The 24,338-nt window shown below is 34.1% G+C and overlaps 1 protein-coding gene across 3 annotated transcripts in view; it reads left to right on the forward strand.

Annotated features, from left to right (window-relative positions):
• Positions 1-18,311, forward strand: part of LOC106133915 (JNK-interacting protein 3) — a 29,087-nt gene extending 10,776 nt beyond the window's left edge. For all 3 annotated transcript variants that reach the window (XM_060953884.1, XM_060953886.1, XM_060953885.1), the window contains 13 exons: positions 3,686-3,845; positions 4,134-4,276; positions 4,563-4,714; positions 6,840-6,991; positions 7,279-7,434; positions 7,743-7,853; positions 8,159-8,321; positions 8,741-8,927; positions 10,271-10,431; positions 10,925-11,085; positions 11,471-11,744; positions 12,276-12,512; positions 15,754-18,311. In XM_060953884.1, the coding sequence (XP_060809867.1) occupies positions 3,686-3,845; positions 4,134-4,276; positions 4,563-4,714; positions 6,840-6,991; positions 7,279-7,434; positions 7,743-7,853; positions 8,159-8,321; positions 8,741-8,927; positions 10,271-10,431; positions 10,925-11,085; positions 11,471-11,744; positions 12,276-12,512; positions 15,754-15,872 (2,176 nt within the window). In that variant the 3' untranslated portion in view covers positions 15,873-18,311. The remainder of the gene's footprint in view (positions 1-3,685; positions 3,846-4,133; positions 4,277-4,562; positions 4,715-6,839; positions 6,992-7,278; positions 7,435-7,742; positions 7,854-8,158; positions 8,322-8,740; positions 8,928-10,270; positions 10,432-10,924; positions 11,086-11,470; positions 11,745-12,275; positions 12,513-15,753) is intronic.
• The last annotated feature ends 6,027 nt before the right edge of the window (positions 18,312-24,338 follow it).

Genomic DNA, 24,338 nt, shown 5'->3' on the forward strand with positions numbered 1-24,338 from the left:
ACCGGAACATATTATGTATACATATATAAAGTTACGCCTATTTCTTGGAGGGATAGGCAGATACTATATGGGTACAAGAGGATGATGGAATAGAATTCTCGATTGCAATCTCAGCTTTTTAATTTTAAGCTTGGGAAATCGGCTTATAAGTGATATTTTCCATGCAAACATTAACATATAGTGCAAGCTTACATAGTATGTGCAGCTGCTTCCCTTATCGCGCAGGTTGCAAAAATCAATCACAAAAAGGCTTTTTTACTTGTGATTCTTCTTTAAGGCGATGGGCTAGCAACCTGTCACCATCAAATATGAATTGTAACAGCTTGCCTGCACCAACTTTGATCTCACCTGCTTGCCATCAAGCAGATTAAGAATAAACCCACTTAACTGTCCTAATTTCATCAATTGGCCATCCAGCTTAACGTGGCATTTGAGTCTTTTGTTTATTGACATTATCTTCTCCATGATGGATAAAGACGACACATTTTGTCTATGGACATTTTCATATTTGATAGGCACCAAACAGAGCGAGTGACCTCGTTCAGCGCGAAGCAGCTTGGTTAGTGTGGACGAGCCTTATGAAGTCGGGGCTAGCGCTCAGATTTGACCATAGAAATCAGGATAAATATAAGACTATAGAAATGACAAATAACCTATACGTCCAGGCAACTGCATGATAAGCTTCGTGAAAAATTAAATCGTATAGTAGTTTTCATCTTTTTTGTAAAGCTTCTCGAAAATACTTACCACTTCTATAGTCTTATATTTTTCCGAATTCTATGGAATTGGACCCACAAGGCTAAATGTTTTATGAATGCGAATTAATTTTATATGAAAAATATTTCTGCGTTGCGAATGTATATTTGTTTTAATTTCTAAGTTGTAGTTTATTTTGGACTACTCCAGCAATTAATTCCAATGTCTGTTGTTACAAAGCAATTTACTACCTTGGTTAAATTGTGGTCGGGGATTCGATTAGTGTGACTTTTTGCGGCCGTGTGACCAATGTAAAAAAGGTACCACTCCATCTCTTTCCCACGGATGTCGTAGAAGGCGACTTACGAATAGGCTTATAAACTTGGGATTCTTTTTTAGGCGATAGGCTAGCAACCTATCATTATTTGAATCTCAATTCTATCATTAAACCTATCAGCTAAACGTGGCCTAGTAGTCTTTCGATACTGCGGGTTCTGTCTACCCTGCAACGGATTTAGACGTATTATATGAATGAATGAATGACTTTTTGTTAAATAACTTTATTATACAGTACTATTTATAATTCTTTGATAAATAACTTCTGCACCGATTTTGATTTGACGTAGCAAGTCTCTGACTGAAGGTGCGGGAATCACTTGTTTATTTTTCGTGTAAATATGCTAGCGAATTTGCAAATACATACATACATAAACTCACGCCTTTTTCCCGGACGGGATAATTTATAAATAATATACCATCGTATTAGATTCACATATTGATTTCAGTTATAATCCCTGCTAATATTATAAGGATAATAAAATGGATGTTCACATTCACATTAAAACTACTGAACCGATAATGATTTTACACATGCAGGCTACATTTTGCCAAGTTGTCGTGCATGGGGTTACCAATTTTACATTTTATATCTTTGAGTATTTTAGCAGTCTTTTTTGGACGTTGTTCAAGGCGACATGAAATAATATAGTCTTTATATTGTGATGGTCAGCCGCAGTAATCAAAAGATTCTGTTAAATTATTAGTTTTGTTATCATAATATACATTTAAAGCACTGTATTTTTTATGCTTATGCGAAGTGATTTTGTTTGTTTTTCCAGATAAAATTATTAACGTTATCAAAAAGGCATGGTTATTCGATACTACTTCCAAAAATAGCCTATGTTGTAACAAATAAATACTTAATTAGTAATATATTTTCAAAGTAGAATTACCAAACATAGTCTGTCAGTATGTAGTCAAAGTATGTAGAAACTACATATTTATAATAATAATAACGTAGATTTTAAATAGTTTGTTGTTGTCACTATTCAAAGTTTTTCCTTTTTTTGCTGTGGACCGAAAATCACAGAAACTACTGAACTTATTTTATTAATGCCCACTATGTAGTTAGTTGTTACGCTGAAGTTATGTTAACGTCAAAAGAGCCCTAAATATTTTTCATATATAGTTCTGCACTGCGAATTTCATTAGTGTCGTGTGGTTCCTGGCACCAATAGGAAAAGAATAGGACTACTTCACGTCTTTTCCATGGATGTAGTAGAAGGCGACAAAGGGATAGGCTTATAAGCTTGGGAATCTTGTAAGCGATGGGCTAGCACCCTGCCACTATTTGAATCTCAATTCTCTCATTAAACCAAACAACTGAACGTGGCCTATCAGTCTTTTCGAGACTGTTGGCTCTGTCTACCCCGCAAGGGATATAGACGTGATTATATGAATGTATATATGTATGTCTATGTATTTTTGCGTCGCGAATGTATTAGTAACTTTTACCCCAAAAGTAGTATTAGCCCTGGATTTTGGATTACTACTACAACTTAGTAGTAAGTATTAAATGTAAATATGCGAATATAAAACTGATAATGTACTTTGGAAGGCATATTAAGCCGTTGGCTGTCATCTTGTGAACGAGAACTATGAGAAAAGGAAAGTTCAATAATTGCTAAAGAGATATTATGATGTGTAGACATTTTATGGACTTTGTTGTTAAGAATTGTAATTGTATTTTCTCGGCTGGGGCAAAAGTTAGTTTGTTTTGAGGCGCAATCAAAAGTAAAATCAAAGAGAATATATTTGATATTTTATCGTTTTCCAAGACTTGGCACTGCGATTTAAGCTTCTATAATTGCTTAGTCGACGATTGCTCCATGAAGATTCCGTGTTTGCGAATATTTTGCGTAGAATAAGCAAAATTTCAGCCTTCTCTAGACTGTTGGCTCTGTCTACCCCGCAAGGGATAAAGATTGTATGTAATAGAAAAAAAGATATCTTGAATCTTGTGTGCATTGCAGTGTAAATTGCGATTAAATGTTTTTATAATACGCGAATAGCTAAAGCTTTGTAACGAATGTGATTTCAATATTAATATATTGTTATCAAGGCAGAAAATTCTTTGGTTTTGGACGTAATAAGAATTAGTAAAAAAATTTAATAATAAAAAGTCAATATCCCGCATGTGATATATGTATGTATGTTAAACATAAGGTATTTTGCGTAGAATCAAACATAACAGTAGCGAATTGAATTGGCGAAAGTTTTGCGGTCGGCTGGCTGGCTGGTGATATTATCTCTTTGAGATTTTCTAAGCGAAGTAGTAATGTACATGTTGATTGGGTAGAAAATCGTCTTTTATTATAGAATATTGTGGACAAAACAGAGCCATTCTTTAACTCTTAAATTAAATTTGGCTAAAAGTTTATGAAGGAAATCTTCATAGAGCATTCGAGCCATTATCTTGACTTTCCGCCCTTTATTTACAGTTTTCTGTTTGTATGTATCAATGTTTTTAATTTCTCCTTTTATTATCTATGTAAGCAATTGTTGGTCTTGCGCTTCCCCTCTTTGCTTCCTCTGCTCTGCAAATGAAACATTCAATGTCGCACATGCTAGGCAATGATCTGGTAAATGTTTGATACAAGATATTGGGAAAATGTAAAGTTTTTTAACATAGAACGCGTTCCTATTTTAGCACTGGAGAAAGACCCCAGCGTCCTCTGTCTACGCCCCATCTGAGAGCCGTAGCGGTCCCACAGCCAACCATGAGGCATTCAAAAACCCAGGATTTTCTGGAGACCCAGCTGACTGACCATCATCATAGGCGGCATGAAAGGAGCGAGCAGTTTAGACAGGTAGGAATAGTAAAAAGTATTTATTTGTGAACAACATACAAAGAAATGAAAAGAAAAATAATATTATAATACAATTATAAAATGGTGTTCCCGAAAGGGTAGAATAATGCTGGGTGAAAACAAATAGCTCTGATCCTTCGGAATTTATTGTTATATGAGATGTGATAGCTGTGACGGATCAGTCTACCACGCATGGGATAAAGACTTGATTATATGTATACAAACTTATTGGTTACTGTTATTTCGTACACAAACTATAGACTAAATATAAAAAATATTTACGTAAAGGTCAGAGCTCACGTGCGGAAAGAAGATGGACGGACGCAGGCGTACGGTTGGAGTTTGCCGGGCAAGAGCGGCCAGGGGCAGAAGGGACCCAGTACTTCTCTATCTTCGGGAGGCGTTCCAGTTCCAGTGCCAGTGTTCTGCAGGTGAGGTTTAAAAAATTGAATTAAAGACGTACTCATTTGGTTTGATGGTCGATTATGTATTGTCGGTGAAAATACCACTGCATTGTTCTGATTGTTTTGTGATAAAATTTAGTTAGTAAAAAAATTGCAATAATCAATATTACATTTGGAGGTTAGCGCGGGGGTTTTTAAGCTGTGCCTCTTAATTAGGAGTGGGCTTATTTATTTTTGCTAGTGTCGAGTCAGTACTTGTAGTGGAATATTATACTTAATTGATCAGAAATTACACCACCTTACTTTTTTCCAGGCCCATAGCGGAAGCGGAGCCTCGCATGACGTTGCTGTGTGCCGCCGGGGTCAACCTCAGAGGCGGTAGGACTCCGGACGGCGGCTGTATGGTCGGCGAAAGCGTGTTCTATGCCAAAGAAGAGGATAGGCCGGAGAATGCCTTGTGTCTGGGTATGAGTACTATACTTTACAATTCTTGGAATTACAGCAGAACAGATTGAATGTGATGTAGGAGTGACAAAGATAAAACAAAGTACTGTAATTTTTTTTAAAGTCGCAATATTCGACAGCGCAGAATAGCTGGCACAAAAACGACTTTATAACAAGTACATTAAAATTAAAATCCTAAAACAAAAATTTCATAATAGCGGAAATTTTGTTTCGTGGATTTCAATGGTGCTCTCTGATAGATGGACAAGACAACAATAAGTACAAGAAAATAAACACTGTCAAATAAATTGTAGGTACTGACACTGATATAACAATAGATGGAATTATAGGCCAATTTTATTATGCCGAATTGTGAAGATTTAAAGATTCATTAAAAGGGCTGGTACAATACAAGCAATTGAAATGACAATTCTAGTATACAGATCATCTGAGAAAACATGGTCTGACATCGTTCTTGTAATCTTAGTATAAAGTGTTCATGCTAAATCTTTTTAATCTAAAAGTGTAATTATAAAGCAAATAAAAGTAAATTAAAGCCGTCTTCTCAACGTACTAAGTTAAATATAATTAATAGAAGTATCATATAGCGACTCCCGACGGATCTTCGGGCGACAAGAGCTCCGAGTGTAAGGAGGAAGGCAATCGGAAATATTCCCAGAGCGAGGGCAACGTACAAGCCGGTGTTATTGGTAAAAAAAAAAAATACTTTTCCAGATCTACAGGGCAAGGTGCACACTGCTCAAAGCTTTTGCACATTACGTGTCCAAATGTCTCCTAGTATATGGCAACACAGATTGATATCTTAGCATATTTGCCAGGATTAATACTTGTAACTGATACACCCCTTTTTACAATTTTACCTGAACCCTAAGTTCTAAGTAATGATGCACATGGTGGCATAAAATTTTAACTTTAATTTTGAATTATCGTTCCTTAATGGAATGCATGTACAGTCGAGGGGAATAAATATAACCCTGAGGTCAATATAAACCAAATCATAAGGCCAGGTTAATTTGATTTTCTCCTGACTGTACATTAACTACAATCACGGTTTTTTTTATATATCTGCAGCTTATATATATTGCACTTACTACGTTTTCTTTTGAGTAAATTTATAGCTCAATATAGTTTCAGAATATGCTGTGAAGTTAAGCATGAGTTAGTTTCAGCGTTATGTTCATTTGACTCAGAACAATATGCTAGAATTTGTTATTGAATCTAATTGAATATCAAATGTGATATCAAATGAAAAAGATAATGTTGGGAATACTTCTTTATAAGTTCACCTTTCGGTGTTGTAGTAGGTAATTGTACATATGTATCAGACAAGATATTTTTATTTTATTTAAACTATATGCAAATTAACTTGATATGAGCAGATCCGCGTTTATTAGAAATTCGCATAGGGAAATCTTGCACCGCGTTTGGGTGTGCCTTGAATACAATTGAATATCAACGATATTTCGTAAATCTTTCTCACGCTGAGGAGATTTTTACACTGAGTTTGATGATTGCTTCCTCACAAAAGTATACGTTATTTATTTTTAGTGCCATTATCGCTTCTACCTAAAGGGGCTTAACTTAGCATTTACATTATTTCGCCTCACCTTGGGAACCTCTTAAGCTTCTTTCCGAAAACGCTGTTAAAAATAGGATCAAGACCATAAAAACACCCGCTAATTTAATCAGTACAGTATCTACGAATAATATTTATTAATTAGTGGACCTTGTTGAATATGGATAATTGCTGCTTATTATGTAAATTACTTTATTTTTATAAGATAAACACCACGACTTGAGAACAATTCGTAAAATCCAGAAAAAGTTTAATTAATATATATTCTGGACAAATCACAGAATTTGAGAATTAAATAAATTAAATAAATTTTATATAACTTATCAATTTCTGAACTTGCAATCTATATGTCCTTAATGTCCCAAGATCCCCGGAGAAGGCTTTGCATTAAGTTATACCTATTAATAAAATCTGTATGATTTGGTAATCCCACAAAAGTTCTCTGCTTAACCCTATTGACAGTTAGATAATGTACACTAAAGTCCATCATTTATATTATACAGATTGTATTTTGTGCAAAGAAGTATAATAAAAATAATTTAATTGTAGCGGAGGAGATGAGCAAAGCCCAGCAACATTCTCCTGAAGTGGAGGAGATAAATAAGCAGTTACAGTCCACTCACAGCATCGAGCACTCTGAGAGGAATCTCTCTTCGTATGTGTGGATCTGCTCTAGTACGCCGACCAAAGGCGTTGTTATGGTAAGTGCTGAGGAGATAAACAAGAGTCACAGTCTACTCACAGAGGAATCTCCAATGAGTGGAACTCTCCAGTACGCAGACTAAAGGTGTTGGCAATGTGTTAATTTTGTATTCAATCAGTCATTTGAGTAAAACTTATAAGGCTCACTTATTCACACTAGAAAAAGAAATAAACATATTTTCAATTATAAAACAAGTTATCACTGAACAACATCAACACCAACTTGTCCTACCAATAGTTAAAAAGAAAATGCTGCTATCTCTTACATTTTCTTATCGTCAAACAGATCATAGACGCCAACAACCCGGCGGAAGTCTTGGAATCGTTTCCGGTCAACGACAAGCACATATTGTGCGTGGCGTCTGTTCCCGGCGCCGTGGAGGAGGACTACCGCGAGTACGAGGAGAGGATGAACGCGGAAACTGATAACAAGAGACATTCGGTAGTACCTCTTCTTTTCTCTCTTTTTTTTTTAATACTACCATCCTACCATTAAGCCGAACAGCTGAACGTGGTTTATCAGTCTTGTCAAGATCGTAGACGTGATAATATGTATGTATGTATATTTCATACAGGAACAAAATCCGTCCACAACTTTCTTAGATTCCATATGTTATGAGTATTCTCTCTTAGATCATATAAGGAACCTATATATTAGGATTCGCCTGTGTGTCAATATGACTTTACTTATTATATATTACCTATTTGTATCTATGGATTTGTAACAAATACCTATTGTTTATGTTTTAGCAATCTTTATTCTGCATGGGCAAGAATGATTCGACTGAGAGTCCTACAAATAGTGCGCCGGCAGATGGAGCCAATAATGGTGAAAAGTTCGTCGTGGGGAGTTCTAGACTGGTAAATATACCTACCAACGTTATTCCCTTATGGCATTTCGCTTGCCACGTAATACAAAACAAGTGGCTTTTGCTTCTCCTTTTTGTTTTAAATCCACCCCACTCTGATCCAAATAATTTATTTACACAAAACATTATCGAGAAATTATTATTCTTAAAACGACTTGTTGGTTATAGGTAGGTATTCCTATCTATAACCAACAAGTCGTTTTAAGAATAAGTAATTTCAGCGATAGGTCCTTTTGGCTTCTGCGTCTATTTACGAAACAGGGCATTATCATACTTATCATGTATGTTATCGTAAAGGTACAAGCGACTCTTTTGACGCCCCCGAGCACTCCGATCAAGGAGCCCGAGCCGCCATCGGAGCCCGAGGTTCCAAAGGAGTCTATTGTGAAGACTGTAGAAGAGGCCGACACGACTGCCCCGGGTAGCCCCCCGCTTAGTTCCACACCGGTCGTGGAGAATGGTAAGTGAACAAATAATGATATTTCAATGGAGTCATAAATTAATGATACCGTTAAAACCTTAATCGTAACGTTGAAAATTGAACAAGCGTACTTGACTTTTATACCAAATAAATATTGAAACATGGTATAATTATTTAAAAAAAACTTTGAAACCCATTGAACTGATTTGTCTTACAAGAAATTGTCAATTTTAATAGGTTTATATACATATATAAACCAATACATATCATATCCTAATAATATTATATTTGCAAATGTTTGTAAGGATGTGTCGATGTGTGTTTGTTACTCTTTCACGCAATATCTACTGGGCGGATTTCTATGCTATCTAGTTCACGTGTAGAATGACATACCTACAGTAAATAAAATAAAATATTTTGACGTCTTGTTAAAGTAATTAATTCTTTCACATGTACAGAACACTTAGGTTCTCCCGAGCCAGGTGTAGACGCCTTCGCTCAAGAGCAATCCAACGCGGAGACGAGAGCCGACGTGCCTCAAGACAGGAAGATGTCCACCGTGATGGCGACCATGTGGCTCGGGACGAGAAGCGGAAACCTGTATGTGCATTCTGCTATCGGGAGCTACAGCAAGTGTCTGGCGAGGTAAGATTTTGTTATCAGTCGATACTTCTGCGGGTCATGTCTAGGACGTTAGGGCATCTAAGAAGAAGTTACAGGCGAAACCAGGGATCGTAAGCGAGATAGCTGAGTGTTTAGTGCGAGTTTTACTCGGTCAAACGCGTCGAGCAAGTAAACGCGAGTTTGTATGGAGTTGCATTAGTGCAATCGCGTCACCACTAGGTGGCGCTGATTAAATCACATACAAATTCGCGTTTACTTTATCGACGTTTTCGATCGAGTAAAACTCGCACTAACCCCTCTGCTAGATACATACCTCGCTGTGATTGAGGCTGTAAATAAAGAGCCACGTATGGTAAATAGCCGTAGTAACACCATGGTCAAGAGCAATGCCTAAAGTCAGACAGGTGTCCACCGTGATGGAACCAGTACGTGCATTCTGCTATCAGGAGCTACAGCAACTGTCTAGTGAGGTAAGGTTATTGTGAAATGATTAAGTCATATTAAGTGTCTGGAAACCTGCTACATACTATCAGCAATTACCGTCTCAAACTTACTTTGGGATTATAGCTCAATCTGTAATTTTTACCGTATATGTGCTTAATAGGCTATTACACTCTTTTTTGAAAACTGTTTTAAATCAATCCTGAGACTGTGTTATACCTATAGAATTTTTATTAAAAATTTTTGAAGCCGAAAAGTGCTCTAAAAACGATTTATTATTTATGATTTTGTATTTTCGCGCGAAAACACCATCCGCCATGCTGTTTTGACTCGTGACGTCATACTTTTAGTAAACAATACAAAAAATAGGTTATGTTGGATTGGTTGTGTAATAATTTACCTATTATAATTGTGTATTGTAAGAGAATGTTTAATACAATAAATACTTACATCGCTGTTTTAACATTTCTTAACTCAGCAGAACAGAAATCGGGATTGGACGCAAAAAATTTCGCCACCATCGACGTATTAATCCTCGGTAGATTTATATTGTCTGCTTTCACAAAACCGTCTTCCATGATTCTATTAAATTATTAAAGAGTAAAAACCCAAAAACGTGATAGAAATTTTAAAATTTCAAAATAAACAGAGCCTGACATCATCAATATGTTTTCGATTCGATATTTGTTTACTAAAAGTATGACGTCACGTCAGTACCCAACATGGCGGATAGCGTTTTCGACTTTTGAAGAACAGATTAAAAAAGAGGATTTTTTAAATTGAATTATAAAATCCATATTGCACTTTTATGAATAATGATCGATGTTTTTCTTTTATTTTTTACAAAATCTATAAGATACGTGTATTTTAATATTTTTTTTACATGGTGTAAAATAGCCTATTATTCCTTTTTTTTTTCGCAGAGTGAAATTAAACGACGCTATTCTCTCAATCGTGGCGTGTTCTTCACGTTGTATCGTCGCTCTCGCCGACGGAACCGTTGCCATTTTCGCCAGACAAGCGGACGGACAGTGGGACTTCACGCAGTATTGGCTGCTCACATTGGGAGACCCTAAGTGTTCAGGTAATTTCATGCTTATATTCTCTTTCCCGTGGATGTCGTAAAAGGCGACTAAGGGATAGGCTCACAAACTTGGGATTCTTTTTTTAGGCGATGGGCTAGCAACCTGTCACTATTTGAATCTCAATTCTATCATTAAGCCAACAAGCTGAACGTGGCCATTCAGTCTTTTCAAGACTGTTGGCTCTGTCTACCCCGCAAGGGATATAGACGTGACCATATGTATGTATGTATATTCTCTTATTTCTCTCATATTTGCCCGTTTCTATATGCTCCCTCCGTCATAATGCTCCTGGATGTGAGGACTGCTATACATATCAATTTATATGTATATATATCAATTTTAAAATGATGAGGGGGAAAAATTAAAAGGAACCTGACTTATACTACTAGGATCGTGATCTGGACTCTCCGTAAAGGCGAGGATAAAACAGTGACTAAAGCGATGATGATTAGCTTTATCGTGGGTTACAATAAATATTTTTTTTCTCAACAGTTCGTTGCCTGAGCGCAGTGGGTTGCACAGTGTGGTGTGGTTACCGGAACAAAGTGCACGTGATCGATCCTAAGTCTAGGTCATTATTGTACTCTTTGGAGGCTCACCCGAGGCAGGAGAGTCAGGTTCGTCAGATGGCGTGCGAGGGCGATGGGGTTTGGGTAAGTGGAATAGGATTTACATATTTATGAAGTCACTCAAAAGTAAATTTTCTTACTTTTATAAGGGGCTTTCGCATTCAAATTGTTCTTATTAGTCTTAATTATGAACAGTCGCCTACAGAGAAATTTAAATCCTCTATGGTTTTGTTTTGTATGACAATGGTCATGTTTCTCCGCAGGCGACGACTGTATGTAGAAAGATAACAACTTTTTTTATCTCTATCTCTGACTTGTGTATTGTAGATTATGTTCAGTTCCTATAAAAACTTTTTTAGCGGTTTAAATGCTTTTCATGCCCCTGTGCGCTGACGTTGGATGTTTTGTCTGTCAATCACGCATCAAAGAATTTTTTATGTGATTATTAATTAGACGTGAAAACTTACAGGTATCAATAAAAATGGACTCGACATTGCGTCTCTACCACGCGCACACATACCAACACCTGAAGGACGTTGACATCGAGCCTTACGTCAGCAAGATGCTGGGCACGGGAAAACTTGGATTCTCCTTAGTGAGGATCACGGCTCTGCTGATAAGTTCTGGAAGACTATGGATCGGTACCAGCAATGGAGTGGTGATATCTGTGCCCCTGTCGGAAAGTTCCAGTAAAGATTCCACCGGGGGCTCTCTGCCGCCTGTCCTTAGTAGACCTACACCTGGTAATTGTATATTATAATATGTTTTTTTTTTTTTTTGGTAAGTTAGGATCACAAACATACCTTGTTCAAAGGGACTGATCTGAGATCAAGTGGAAATAACTAAATCAGAATCTAAGTATATGTGGATTCAGTAAAGAATATGTAGTGATTGTGGTAGGTGGTAAGGTCTGTAGCGACTCCTCGGAAAGACCATCATTGTATATAGGATCACATTATGGAGTCCCTCAAATTATGGAGGATATCCATTACTGGATTTCAAAGGCAGCTGGTAAATTTTGATGATGTCTGGATTTTAAAGATATAAATATCTAAAGAGTAGTTTCGTTACATTATTTGTACGTATATTTAATTCACGTTCTGGTAAAACATCAAATCAAAGAGTACCCGAAGTCTATGAGCTAACATGAGAGTTGTTAATGAAGGTGAATTGTGAATGAACCTACCAGGTAAGAGGTGTAATTTTATGTATGTGTAAACTTTGCCCCGTCTTTTTTTCCCGAAAACAATGCTAACAAAACTTTGTTTGTACAGCAAACGCGACCTACCGCGCCAGGTCGGCGAGTCCCACTGGCTCCATACCCTGGTGTTCCATGGCGCACGCCCAGCTCAGCTTCCACGGGCACCGGGACGTCGTCACCTTCTTCGTGGCCGTGCCCGGGGCTTCGGGGTCCCCGTCGAGGAGCCCCGAGGCGGCGAGGAGAAACTCACCCACAGCGCCCTCCATGTTGGTCATATCGGGCGGGGAAGGATATATAGACTTTAGAATAGGTAAGTGAAGTACCTACACTTATGTTTATACTTATGTTGGAAACTGTCTGTCTGTAACGCTATCAAGGCTCAAATATTTGATTAAATGTTTGTATAATAAAGATATTTATCCGATGTCTAACATTGTATGTTTTCTGGAAATTCGGGTAAGGGAACAACAAGAATTTTGGTTTGACGCGAGCGAAACTGCGGAGAGAATCTAGTCATCGTTTTTAAGTGTTAGTGATGAATATAAAAATATATACATACATATAATCACGTCTATATCCCTTGCGGTGTAGACAGAGCCAATAGAATTGATAAGAATGATCGGCTACGTTCTGCCGTTTGGCTTAATGATAAAGTTGAAATTCAAAAAGTGTCAGGTTGCTAGCCCATCGCCTATAAGAAGAATCTCAAAAAACTGAAACTGAATTTTTTCTTTGATAGTTGGGTAATTTTTTTTTATTTACACATTAGTAATGTTTCTGTCCATGTGAAAATGTATCTATCTCTTTAGCACACTTGACGATAACATCTCAGACATACAAATTAATTAATGTAGGTGACATTAAATTCTTAAATAACATTGTCTTTACAGTCCAAAAAAAATTTTCGTCATAACGTTATATTGCATGTCAAATGTGTTTGCAGTAACCACAAACCACAATCACATCATTGTTTAAAATAACATTTTGTTAAATTTTAACTTTGTGATGTTTTATATTCAATGGATAACATACAAAATGGATGTTGTAATACCGTTTTGTTTAGGGCTGTGATACATTTAACCATTTACATAAATACTTCATTTAATGATAAATAAGAGTTATACTTTTTTCTGTTATCTTTCCATATTTTTAGTGGAATTTTCGCGATTAATATAATTAAAACGTGAAGTTTTAAAATTGATAATATTTTAAAATTAAAATTAATAAAATTACTCAAAAATAGCACGTTTTTATTCATGAATTTGAATCCACATGTTTCTATCCATCATAAAATATTTTTTTCCTTGAGTAATAATTAATTGTTGTCTTACATATTCCTCTCGAGGGGTTGGAATTACTTTTTAACATTAACATTGACCCACCTATGACGAACAAGTCCTTAGTAGATAAATGTAACCCGCCAAACTTATAAATACGAATACACATTTGTACACTCTTAGATTTAGTTGTCCTTTAGGTCACCTGGGTATCACCTGACATGCTAATAGGGAAGTTAATAATTATTTTCTCAAAACAAGCAATATGCACGTTAGCGTTATTTATTCATCGGCTTTATGTTCAGTTGTATATCAATATCATGAAAACCTAGTAGAATAAAAAGTCCATCAGTTAGAAAACATCTCATCAAGATACAATGTATTACTTATTGACGACAAATTTATTTCAGCTGCCAAGTGCAATGTTTCTTAAATTATAAGTCCTAAATTGATTTGTAACCGAAAACTTGCAAATAGACAATAAATGGGTCCAAATAGCCAATCAGTTTCCTGAAGACGTTTTGTAAAACAAAACTTCGATAAATAATCAAGTAAGAAAGGGAGCCCTGTTTCCAAGATTTGGATATGATGAGTTTAAGATAAAGTTTGATAACGTTTTGAAATGAATGTTTAGTTAGATGAATAGTTCTTCTTATAGTTAGTACTTCAATTCAATTCGTTTTATACCGGTCACTACGAATAAGATTAACGATGAAACACAATTATTTATTTAGCCTTATTTACTGCTTTCGCAATATTATCTAACTAAAAACAAGTATTTATAGGTATATTATGAGATAGTCATAGTTTCGGAATACATCTTGTCGGCTTTAGTAGTTTGACGCTTGTGCTTTCCATATCTCATTATGCTTAGACATAAGACACTTGTTGTTATGAAAAGGTGACGTGGACTATTTCATTTTTTGTGCCTATTGTTTGGTTTGAATTCGAGATGTTGTTTATTTTACTAAAATGTCAATAACTTTGTTACTCAAAAGCCTGTATGTTGAAATAATTCTCTACATTTTTTTTTATGTAAAGAATAATACAATTTAGTTTATATTCAAGACAGTTTTAGTAAAAAAGCAACACGAATAGGCAGTATTATTATAATTTCCCCAATTTTTATTTTTTTGCCACTAGAAGAAGATGTGGACGACGTCCGAGATTGCGCCTCCCACCTCATTGCTTGGCAGACTTTAACCGTATAAACGTACCTGATAGGATATAAGTTATATTAATATGCCAATGACTGGTACGTTGTTTTTGATTTTCCAAAGCATGTGTCGATGCTTCGTTAACACACGTCATTAACAATACTAACACCTTAACACGTTTATGTTTGGCTATTGAGTGTTTGACCAGAATCAGAAGTATTCCTTCTTTTAGCCAATAATCTATAATGAAAAATTGACCTAATACTGCCAAATATATGAACTTGAACTCTAAAACAATATTTTACTGAATTTTTAAGTACCTACTCTAAAGTTGGTCAGTTAGACAAAGTCAAAAGGCGTGTGATTTTAAAACCACGCCACGTGGCACAGCTCATTGAATATTGATTTTATAATTACCTATTATTATAGGATATTTCGAAACTTTTATTTATCACCCCAGCTTAGATTAGTGTTGTCATGTTATTTCGTTACTAAAATAATCTAGTTCCACACTATTCTGGTCAAACATGTAATATGGGTGACGTGGTTCACACATTAGACATTTTTAACTGTCATTCATTGGCTTAACATAGCTTACAACGATGTTGGCTCAATACTAATGACTAATAATATGCTCAATTTTTATAAAGGTAAGGTTTTTATAAAAAAAATATAGTATTTTTTATATTTAATATTGTGTATTTTAGGCTAACGTGTATATTGCTAATAAAAATGTTTTACATTTGACCGCCAGAGGTTTTTAATTTTATTTTAAACACGCTTCATTATCGCTTCTTTTCTAAATCGATTCTTTTTTTTCACTTAATTTTTATAAAAGCGTGGTTTTCGGCGGACAAATTGTCAAATGTACATAAATATTAACATTTTAATAAAAACTGTAGATAGATCATAAAAATACCTGATATTTTTTTAAATATTTGTTTTTTTAATAACGTTACATTAAATAAATTTAAATTAATTAAATTTCTTATAACCCAGTTCAATTCGTTCATTCAAAAGATGTTCTCATAACTTCTCTGACAAAGTTGAGAATGTATCTATTGCGCACCTCCGCAACATTCCATTAAGCGGTTACAATTCTTTTTCACCTTCGCAGCGGATTCAGAAATGGAAGACAGCGTGGTGGTGGCGGAGGACGGGTCCAGTGGCCACAGTTCGTTGGCCGAGAGGGCCTCTAAGAGCCACCTGATAGTGTGGCAAGTCGCCACCGCCTAACCTTCGGCCCGCCGCGTGCGACTCGACTCCGATTCAGATTTCGTATACGTGTGTACTTCCACCAAGCCGGTGCAAATCGTGTAGGATGCTATGTGACGTATTTGGGAATTGAATAAGACATTTGTGATATTATATATCATACGATGATGACTGACTGTATAGATCAATTGACAGTGAGCCTGTTATTCTCATTAACAGGCTGTTGAAGTTCTGTTAAATGAATTTTTGAAATTGATTTAGACTACAGGAAACAACTTTTACACAATAGAGTCATCACTTGAATACGTCAAACAGATGTGCAGTATGTCATAAAATATCTTAAATCTCTTGTTTAATTCCCAAATGACTCGTGGATTTAAAAGGATGGTTGAGAGTCAGTATTCCATTACCGTAATATTTAGAGTTTGGTTGCGTTCAGCAAATCTGGGATTGTTTTCATAAAAGTTGGTCCTTCGAAATCCTTTCCTACCTATTCATTCACCTTTCACCGACTCAAGGGACACTAGAAAGAACATAAAACGTGAACAGCACTTGATTTATAAAAACACCAGGATATTTACAATTATGAGATTTCCGATGTTTCAAAAGACGATAGGTTCTTAGATCGATGATATTGAATAAAAACCTGTAGCAATAGTGATAGTGTCCCTAAGTCCGTCATTAACACCGTGTGATCACTAGCACGTTACGTTTCTGAACATTCGAGCAGCCGTGCACGGCACATCATGGACTATTTGCCATTATTTATCACATAATAATCATATACGTATTATCGTTACTACGTGTGCTTTTCGTTCGCCGGTCACTACTTACTTGGCGCTTCGGTTTGTGAATTAAAATATATATATATATAAACATTGCTCATGACTTTGGTCGATCCGCTTGTATGCGTTTGTTGTTTTCCATAAAACGGAACGACTGTAGCTTAAATCTCATATAGAATTAATGTACAACATATAACCACCAAATATTTCATTTTAGTAGTGTTTGTAGTTAGATTAGAAAGATTTTTTATATAAAATTAAAATGTATGAAATTATCTCATATGGCAGAAACATATTCTGTCTATCGTTTCGGCTGTGGTTGTCGTCTAAATCACAATTTAACTTATTTTTTGTGTGTTGTCAGATCATATCTTTATACATATGAGAGCGAGTGTACAATACGAAACGTGTATGTTACTTATATTCTTATATGTTTTCATCTATTGTTGCTCGTTCTTGAGTTGTGGCGCTTCGGTCTTTGTATAGGCGACGTCGTGTGCGGTAAGCCTGTGATTAAGTATGTTAAGAAAGGTGGAAATGTTACCTACTTTAGATCAATTTTGTTTTTGCGCTATAAAGATAGCAAACTTTGTTGGGAAGAGAAAACAAGATATAGAATTTTATGGAAGTGAAAGTTTCGAAACTAACGAGTCGAAAGTTTATATCGCTGCTTATATTATTCATAATTTAAGGTCAGTCTTTTGTGTCCCCTAAATAGTAATCACAGGAGTGCCGCGCGCAATGTCAACCAGATAGACATAGATGTTACCCGTAGTACAAAATATGATGAAACTATGGTCGAGTTTTTACACAATATTTTTTCCCCTTGTCTCCACAGCATTTGTAATTGTTGTTATATTTAACCTATTTATTAAATAAGTAATGGTGCAAATATAATTTAAGTCTCTGTGGAATATTTTTTTTTTTACATTTTAATATCAATTATACAAAGATGATCTTTTGAACTAATTTAATCAATTGTAACTTTAGAGGTTTCATGATCCCTCGTCTCGGTAATATGAAATTTTTTTTTATATCACATAGTGGTTATATTTATTGCAATCTTACTTCGATTTAGTTATTTATAAATTGTTAATTTTATTTTTTAGTTTTGTATATACACATTTGTCATAATAAATTAATAATACGTGTGCAATCATTCAATCACTATGAATTTTATTTAAAATTAATATATTTTGTCATTTTTCTTATTTTTTACCATTTTTCTTTTTCTTTTACAATTATATGACGTCTCTATAAATCCGAAATCTGTGTGTATAATAGTGTTGCAATGAAGTTAATTATTGTACAGTAGGCAATGGTTGTAGGTAAACAATTTTTACCATGTACTCATGAAATTATTATATTATATTAAGGTATTATACAATACATTTACTATACAATATATGAATTAGGGGGCATGTTGACACGTTATTACTTTCGACCATTGCTTACTGTAAAAGCTAGTCAAAATAAACGACATAGTTATGTAAAGATGTAATTGCTAGGGTAATATTGTTTTGCTGACGGGCTCGGAAGGAGAAAATATAGACACCACTAAGCATATTTTACATACCTGTATCTATAAAATTTTGCCAAACAGTACATTTTACAACAAAAAAAAAATTGTAAGGAACCCAAGGCATTTTAATTTTCTAACGTTATTTTGAAAAAGGTTGACTGGTAAGACTGGCGCCATTTGCGCATGTTTTTTAAAATGTGCAATTTAAAGGTAACTTCATGAATTTAGTCAGGAATAAAACAATAGAAACTAAATTTACTCCTTCCGGTGTCGTGTGTGACTTGTGATTATAATCATAACGCCAGCTTCGTGGGCATTAGACAAATTTGATGAAGAGCGTGCAAAATTTTAGAGGAACGCGGTTCCCCCAAAAAAACACATTTCCTTGAAATGTTTTATGACAACTCATAGAAGTATGTTCTAACCTAACCCTATTGTGTCAGACAGTCTGTTATACTAATTCACTAATTCAAACTTAGGTATATAGGTTTTGAGAAACCAATAAAATCTTTTAATGAAACTTGCCTACGGTGAAGAGTATTTCAGTAAACTGTACCTATACCCTCCTTTGATGATTTAATGTTTAAAATCTCGAACATGAAGTGTTACTTGTACGAATAACAGGATTAATGCTATTATTGGTTTTTTACGCAACTGTCCAAAACCAGTGTAATATATATTTTGCATCACATCGATATTTAGCAATACTTAGTTTGTAAAATCATTATATTCGCCCATTATCGTTCTAGGCCAAATCTAAATGTATATTTAGCAGCTTTTATTCTCCCTCATCTTTATGTACCCCCGATGTCATGCCTTCATGTAATTCTCTTCACTACGAGGCATCTTCAGTTTCAAGTTGGCTCGCATATTGTACCAGATGGTCGGATCATGAATTTTGATAAGACATGCCTTACTTTTCTCTTTCTCTTAGTCTGCGGTTAAACCCAAAGATAGATAGAGGGCAGTAAAACCACGCCTTATCAATGTTCGTGAATAACGCCCATGCTGACGATAAACCAAGTTAATAACTGTAAAAATTAATGTGCCTATAGTGTGTTGGTAATCCCAGTGGAACAATTTTTGACATATAGTGTTAAAGTACTATAATGAAGACCTCCGGCACATTTTTTTTACAGATTTGGCTTTTAGTCCAATATGTTCAAGGGAGCCTTAATATATATTTTTATTAACAATTCAAATAATCATTTATATGTACTTATTACTACAAAATGTGTCTCCAATTAAAATATTTCTAATAAATTAAAGTTTTATTTCATCGATTAAGTATGAGATTAAGACCTTTATGGTTATTTTGGATGTATTTTGACGTTATAATTTTTTTTTTATTTGATAAATTTAGGGGTAATTTAATGTATTTTGACTGCAAAGTGGTATTTTAATGTAATTCGACTGCAACATCGTCATATTTTAAATTAAAACCCTGTAGATAAGTCACTTTATGAAGGTAATTTTATTAGCGTTATGATTTGTTTTTCAAGCAAATAAATACATGCTAAATATTAAATTCTTTCATTTAAACCCATTAAAAAGTAAGACACTAGAAAGAAAATTCACACTTTCACACTTTACATTCACCTTTTACTATTATTATTGTAGGTACTTGTCTTTGTAATGAGGAAGTGAGGTAACAATCTTGACGGCCCATGTCTAACTTACTTACGAGGCTAACTCAATCTGTTATTTGTAGACTATACTACGAAACTTAGGTGGTCATACATATATATGGTCACGTCTATATCCCTTGCGGGGTAGACAGAGCTAACAGTCTTGAAAAGACTGAATGGCCACGTTTAGCTATTTGGCTTACCTAATGATAGAATTGACATTCAAATAGTGGTCATCTGTGTAAGGAAATGTTTTACGATAAGGGAACATTTTGCCAAAGAATCTTTTTGCGCCTGAACCGAGCCAGTGACACATATCCGCATGTGTCATTTATCTAAAAAGGTTACCTATAATGAAACAAGTTTTATATAATACAGTTTATTTTTATGGATAATTAAAACAATCGTAATGGCCAACGCAATACAATCATAACATTCAACCAAAGTAAGTACAAGTACTAACTTAGTCTAAAGAGGTACGTTTTGGAAAATTATCATAATTCAAATTGTTTTGTGCACTAACACAGTTATTCGCAATCTATATCATATGTTGTCTGATGTAAATAAAATGTTATTCCTTATGAAAATACTTTGAAATCTATACATTTGTTAATATTTGAAAAATACAAAGCGATCCAAATGTTTACGACTATTTTGGGATAAAAGATGCATTTTTAAGATAAACTCTTATACTAAGGACATCAAAATCTGAAAGAATTTTTGTTTATAAATTGGTGGCAAATGAACTTGAAATTAATGAATAGTCGATCTCGTATATAATGACTACTTTGACTAGGCAACACCTACGTATCAGTGGACCCTAGGTACTTACATTTAAATTACATTAAGTACATAGTGAATACACGGAATTATTTAGACAGCACACAAATAATACTACTCCATACATATCAGTTGAGAACTTTTTAATTTGGATTTATGTATAAAATTGGGAAGGCAAAATGGGTTTAATTTCACGTTTCACTCGCTGATTTTGATTTGTCAATAAGTACCTAATCAAATAATTATAGTTGCTTATATGCTTTATTATTGTTATTAAATAAATAAGACATCGGTTTTGATTATCATAATGTTATGTGTCTTCTTATTGCAAACATTACAAGCTCACTCATCAGATAAGTGAGATTTTTAAGTAGGTTGGTAGGTACATTTCAAAAATGCATTAAATATTTATAGAAAATTCAAATTTATTGTATAGCTAATTACAGTGTTAATCTCCATCGGTTAAGCTTTAAATATTATTATTTCAAAGTCGATAATAACATCACGTATTATGAAGACTGCTGTGAGACAATAGGATACATTAAACTTGCAAATAATATTAATATAAATTAAATATAATCATATAATAATGTTCAATTACACTTAATAAATATATTTACCTACGCTATGTAATATAGATAATTATAATATTTCATGCAATGTAAGTTTTAACTCTGTAGGTACTTCTGGTATAATTATAATAATTGCTTATTAGGAAGGATTAAGTGAATGAAAAATTGACATTACTACTAAAGTTTTAATAATGTACCTACTTTCTTGTCTGTTAATTGGGAATAATTAAGTATACCCCCAGAATGCTCCGATTGAAACGGCACGAGCTAATTGTAGATAAACATTTTGGATCTTTAAAAAGAAAGAAACTAGTTAAACTCATAAATTATAGGTACTTTTCTTCTAACTCAAAATTAAATTTAGTTGCCCTAGGGTGAGTCATTGGTCTCGGGAAGTTAGCGATAGACAATTACAAATTAGTACAAAAGATATCTTTTACCGATACTTTTGGTCATTCCGTTTGAGAATCAATGGAATTACTTCAATAACCTTAGGAAATCGTCCAAAACTAGGACATAAACATTGGACAATTCAATTTCTTTCATATGTTCGCTACAAACGCTTAGTCAAAGTGGCCTTACTATAAAGTAGTTATAGTTACTTATTGTAAACTATTGCTTACTTTAAATGTTACAATTTCTGTTTTAGGGAACGTGGAATAGTAGGTATATTTTTGAATACAGCAGAAATATTATTATCCGTTCCTTACTACAGAAGAGATAGAAATACTTTTATATTTTAAACTAAAATAGGCATTTAATTTGTTTTTACAGCTATATTATTTATTTAGGCGTTTGGGCCGGATGATGAATTTCTACTGATTACTAGGTGAACGGGCCGAGGGTCTATCTGGTCGAGTCTGAATAAAATAAAAACAGATTTCTTCCCGTTCAAGATACGTCTTGTCGTCTCGTCGTCTTATGGTCGTCTCCCTAGTGTCCAAGTCGATTGTCCTTTTTTTCACAGTCTGTCAGTCGGTTTTAGTCATCTAAAATGTTAAGTCAAAAAGTGGATTGTCCATGGAGGCTGAACGGCCGCTACACTAGGATTTCATTTCTTTAATAATTTCAGTACCCGCTTACACAAAATTTCGTAAGGCAAACTTAATATTTATATATTTATCCTTGTCTTTTCTGTGTCTAATCTAACTGCCTACTCACTCTCACATTCTACGCGATGCATCACATATTTAAAATCACCTCCCTTTCTACCTCTAATGGTATAATATGTATCGACCTCTAACCGACTTGTCTACTTGCTAACTGACTAGATTCTTTGCCGCTATATAGGCTTCGAAAGATAATAATAACAAAAATATAAAACTAATATCACAACGTAAAGTATTGCCAAATGTATAAATAAAAATTATAAAACATTAACTTTAATACGTTGAAAAGTACTTGCAATAACCGATTAAACTTTTTTTGTAAAATAATTGCAGTAACTACTTAGTAAGTGCTTAGTCAAATACAAATCTTAATTACAAGTACATTAAAGTAAATATTGCCTTACGTATACTTAACCACGAAATTAGGACATCCGATATCCAATTCAACTAACAAAACAACAGAGAGGTTTCTGCGACGCGACACAGGTAAATCTAATACTTTTTCTAAAACTAATTCCATTCCGAACCCTTCCCGTCCCAGAAACCTCCATTTTCATAAAATTATTCGTTGTTTCCGCAAATAAACTATAACAATTTGAAACAATTCGTTGTAATACTCATTATTGCTATCGTTTTTATTTCTCGCTACGTCAACCTTTCTAAATCGATGTCTCCATTAAAAAATCACAATTTTTCGTTGATTTTACATCGCGCTGTATACCTACCGGCACACAATCTTATACAATAGTAGTCCCATTAGAGCTTCAAGATGAAAATCACTACATGGATAGAAAAGTGGTCTTACGTTTTTTATATAAGAATTATTTACTTGAGATGTAATTTAAAGGTTGCCAAAGTAATTATTTAATTTTGTACTGAAAATCTTGTAAGAAAATGTCTAATATTTCATTGAATGTAATCACAAATACAAGAGTGAAACTTTATTATTCCATTCTTATTTTTTATTATGATTTTATGTATTTAGGCATTATAATATTACCTAAGCTTCTAATACATATAATATTATTGCTTGGAGTTAAGAATCCTAAACGCTATTACCTATTACAAATATTTCCATGAACACAGACTAGATAGTTATTTCAATTAACCAAAGTCTATTAACTTGCCATATGGAGATATTTGATAAACTTCTGTCAAATAAGACCTTATTTTTCGTATGACAAGGCATATTCTTGTTTATACAATAGTAGCCTGAAATAGCATAGTTAGATCTACACAATCCTAGTGTTTGTTAAAACACTTATCTAGCATTAATAAAATTATAAGGAATCGTCGAAGTTACATTACATAGTTCGGTAGAAGAGCTTTATAACCTATCAATTCAATATTTAGCTTAGTATTTTCAATGTAGTATTTTGAGATACAATCTAACCAATATTAAATAAACTTTTTGAAAATATCACCACGTCGCAGTCTACTAATCTTCAGCCGACTTTAATGCATTATATTAACTCAACTAAACCTATTAAAATAATATTGCTTTTAGTATTGCTTCTTATGTTAGTTGCCTATCACTATTTTTTATTACTAATGTAGTTATTGCTTAAGTATTGCTAATTTGGACATTTTAATTTTATCACTGTTGCGTACTTACTCGTTGCTATATAATGGATATCTTTTAGTCTATTTTACTAAATAATTCACAGTGGAGGCAAATTTTCGGTTCGGTTGTACAGTCATGTCTTTAAAAATAATTCATCTTTATTAATGTTATCTTGTTAGATATAGAAATTTTATGGTACATGTAGATTATTGTTTTACAATACGTCTCAATATTTATGTAGTTTGGTGAATGATGACTGTACGAATTCAAGATGTTAAGAGTTAGTTACATAACTGTGATACAAGTAACTGATACCAAATAAATACAGTTTTGTGATTAAGCCATGCGTACTAACGTGGACTTAACTATAGCTATTAGGTCCTCTAAAGTACTTGACGTCCCCACTAGGTCAATATTTAATCATAAAGTTATTCATAATACTTACTACAACTACAAAAATTGTAAAGAAGGGAAATTTGGTACACATGGATATATTTACATTCAAATGTATATATTTGTATATAAGT

This window comes from Amyelois transitella, chromosome Z (genome assembly GCF_032362555.1).
Source record: "Amyelois transitella isolate CPQ chromosome Z, ilAmyTran1.1, whole genome shotgun sequence".
Lineage (NCBI taxonomy): Eukaryota > Metazoa > Arthropoda > Insecta > Lepidoptera > Pyralidae > Amyelois > Amyelois transitella.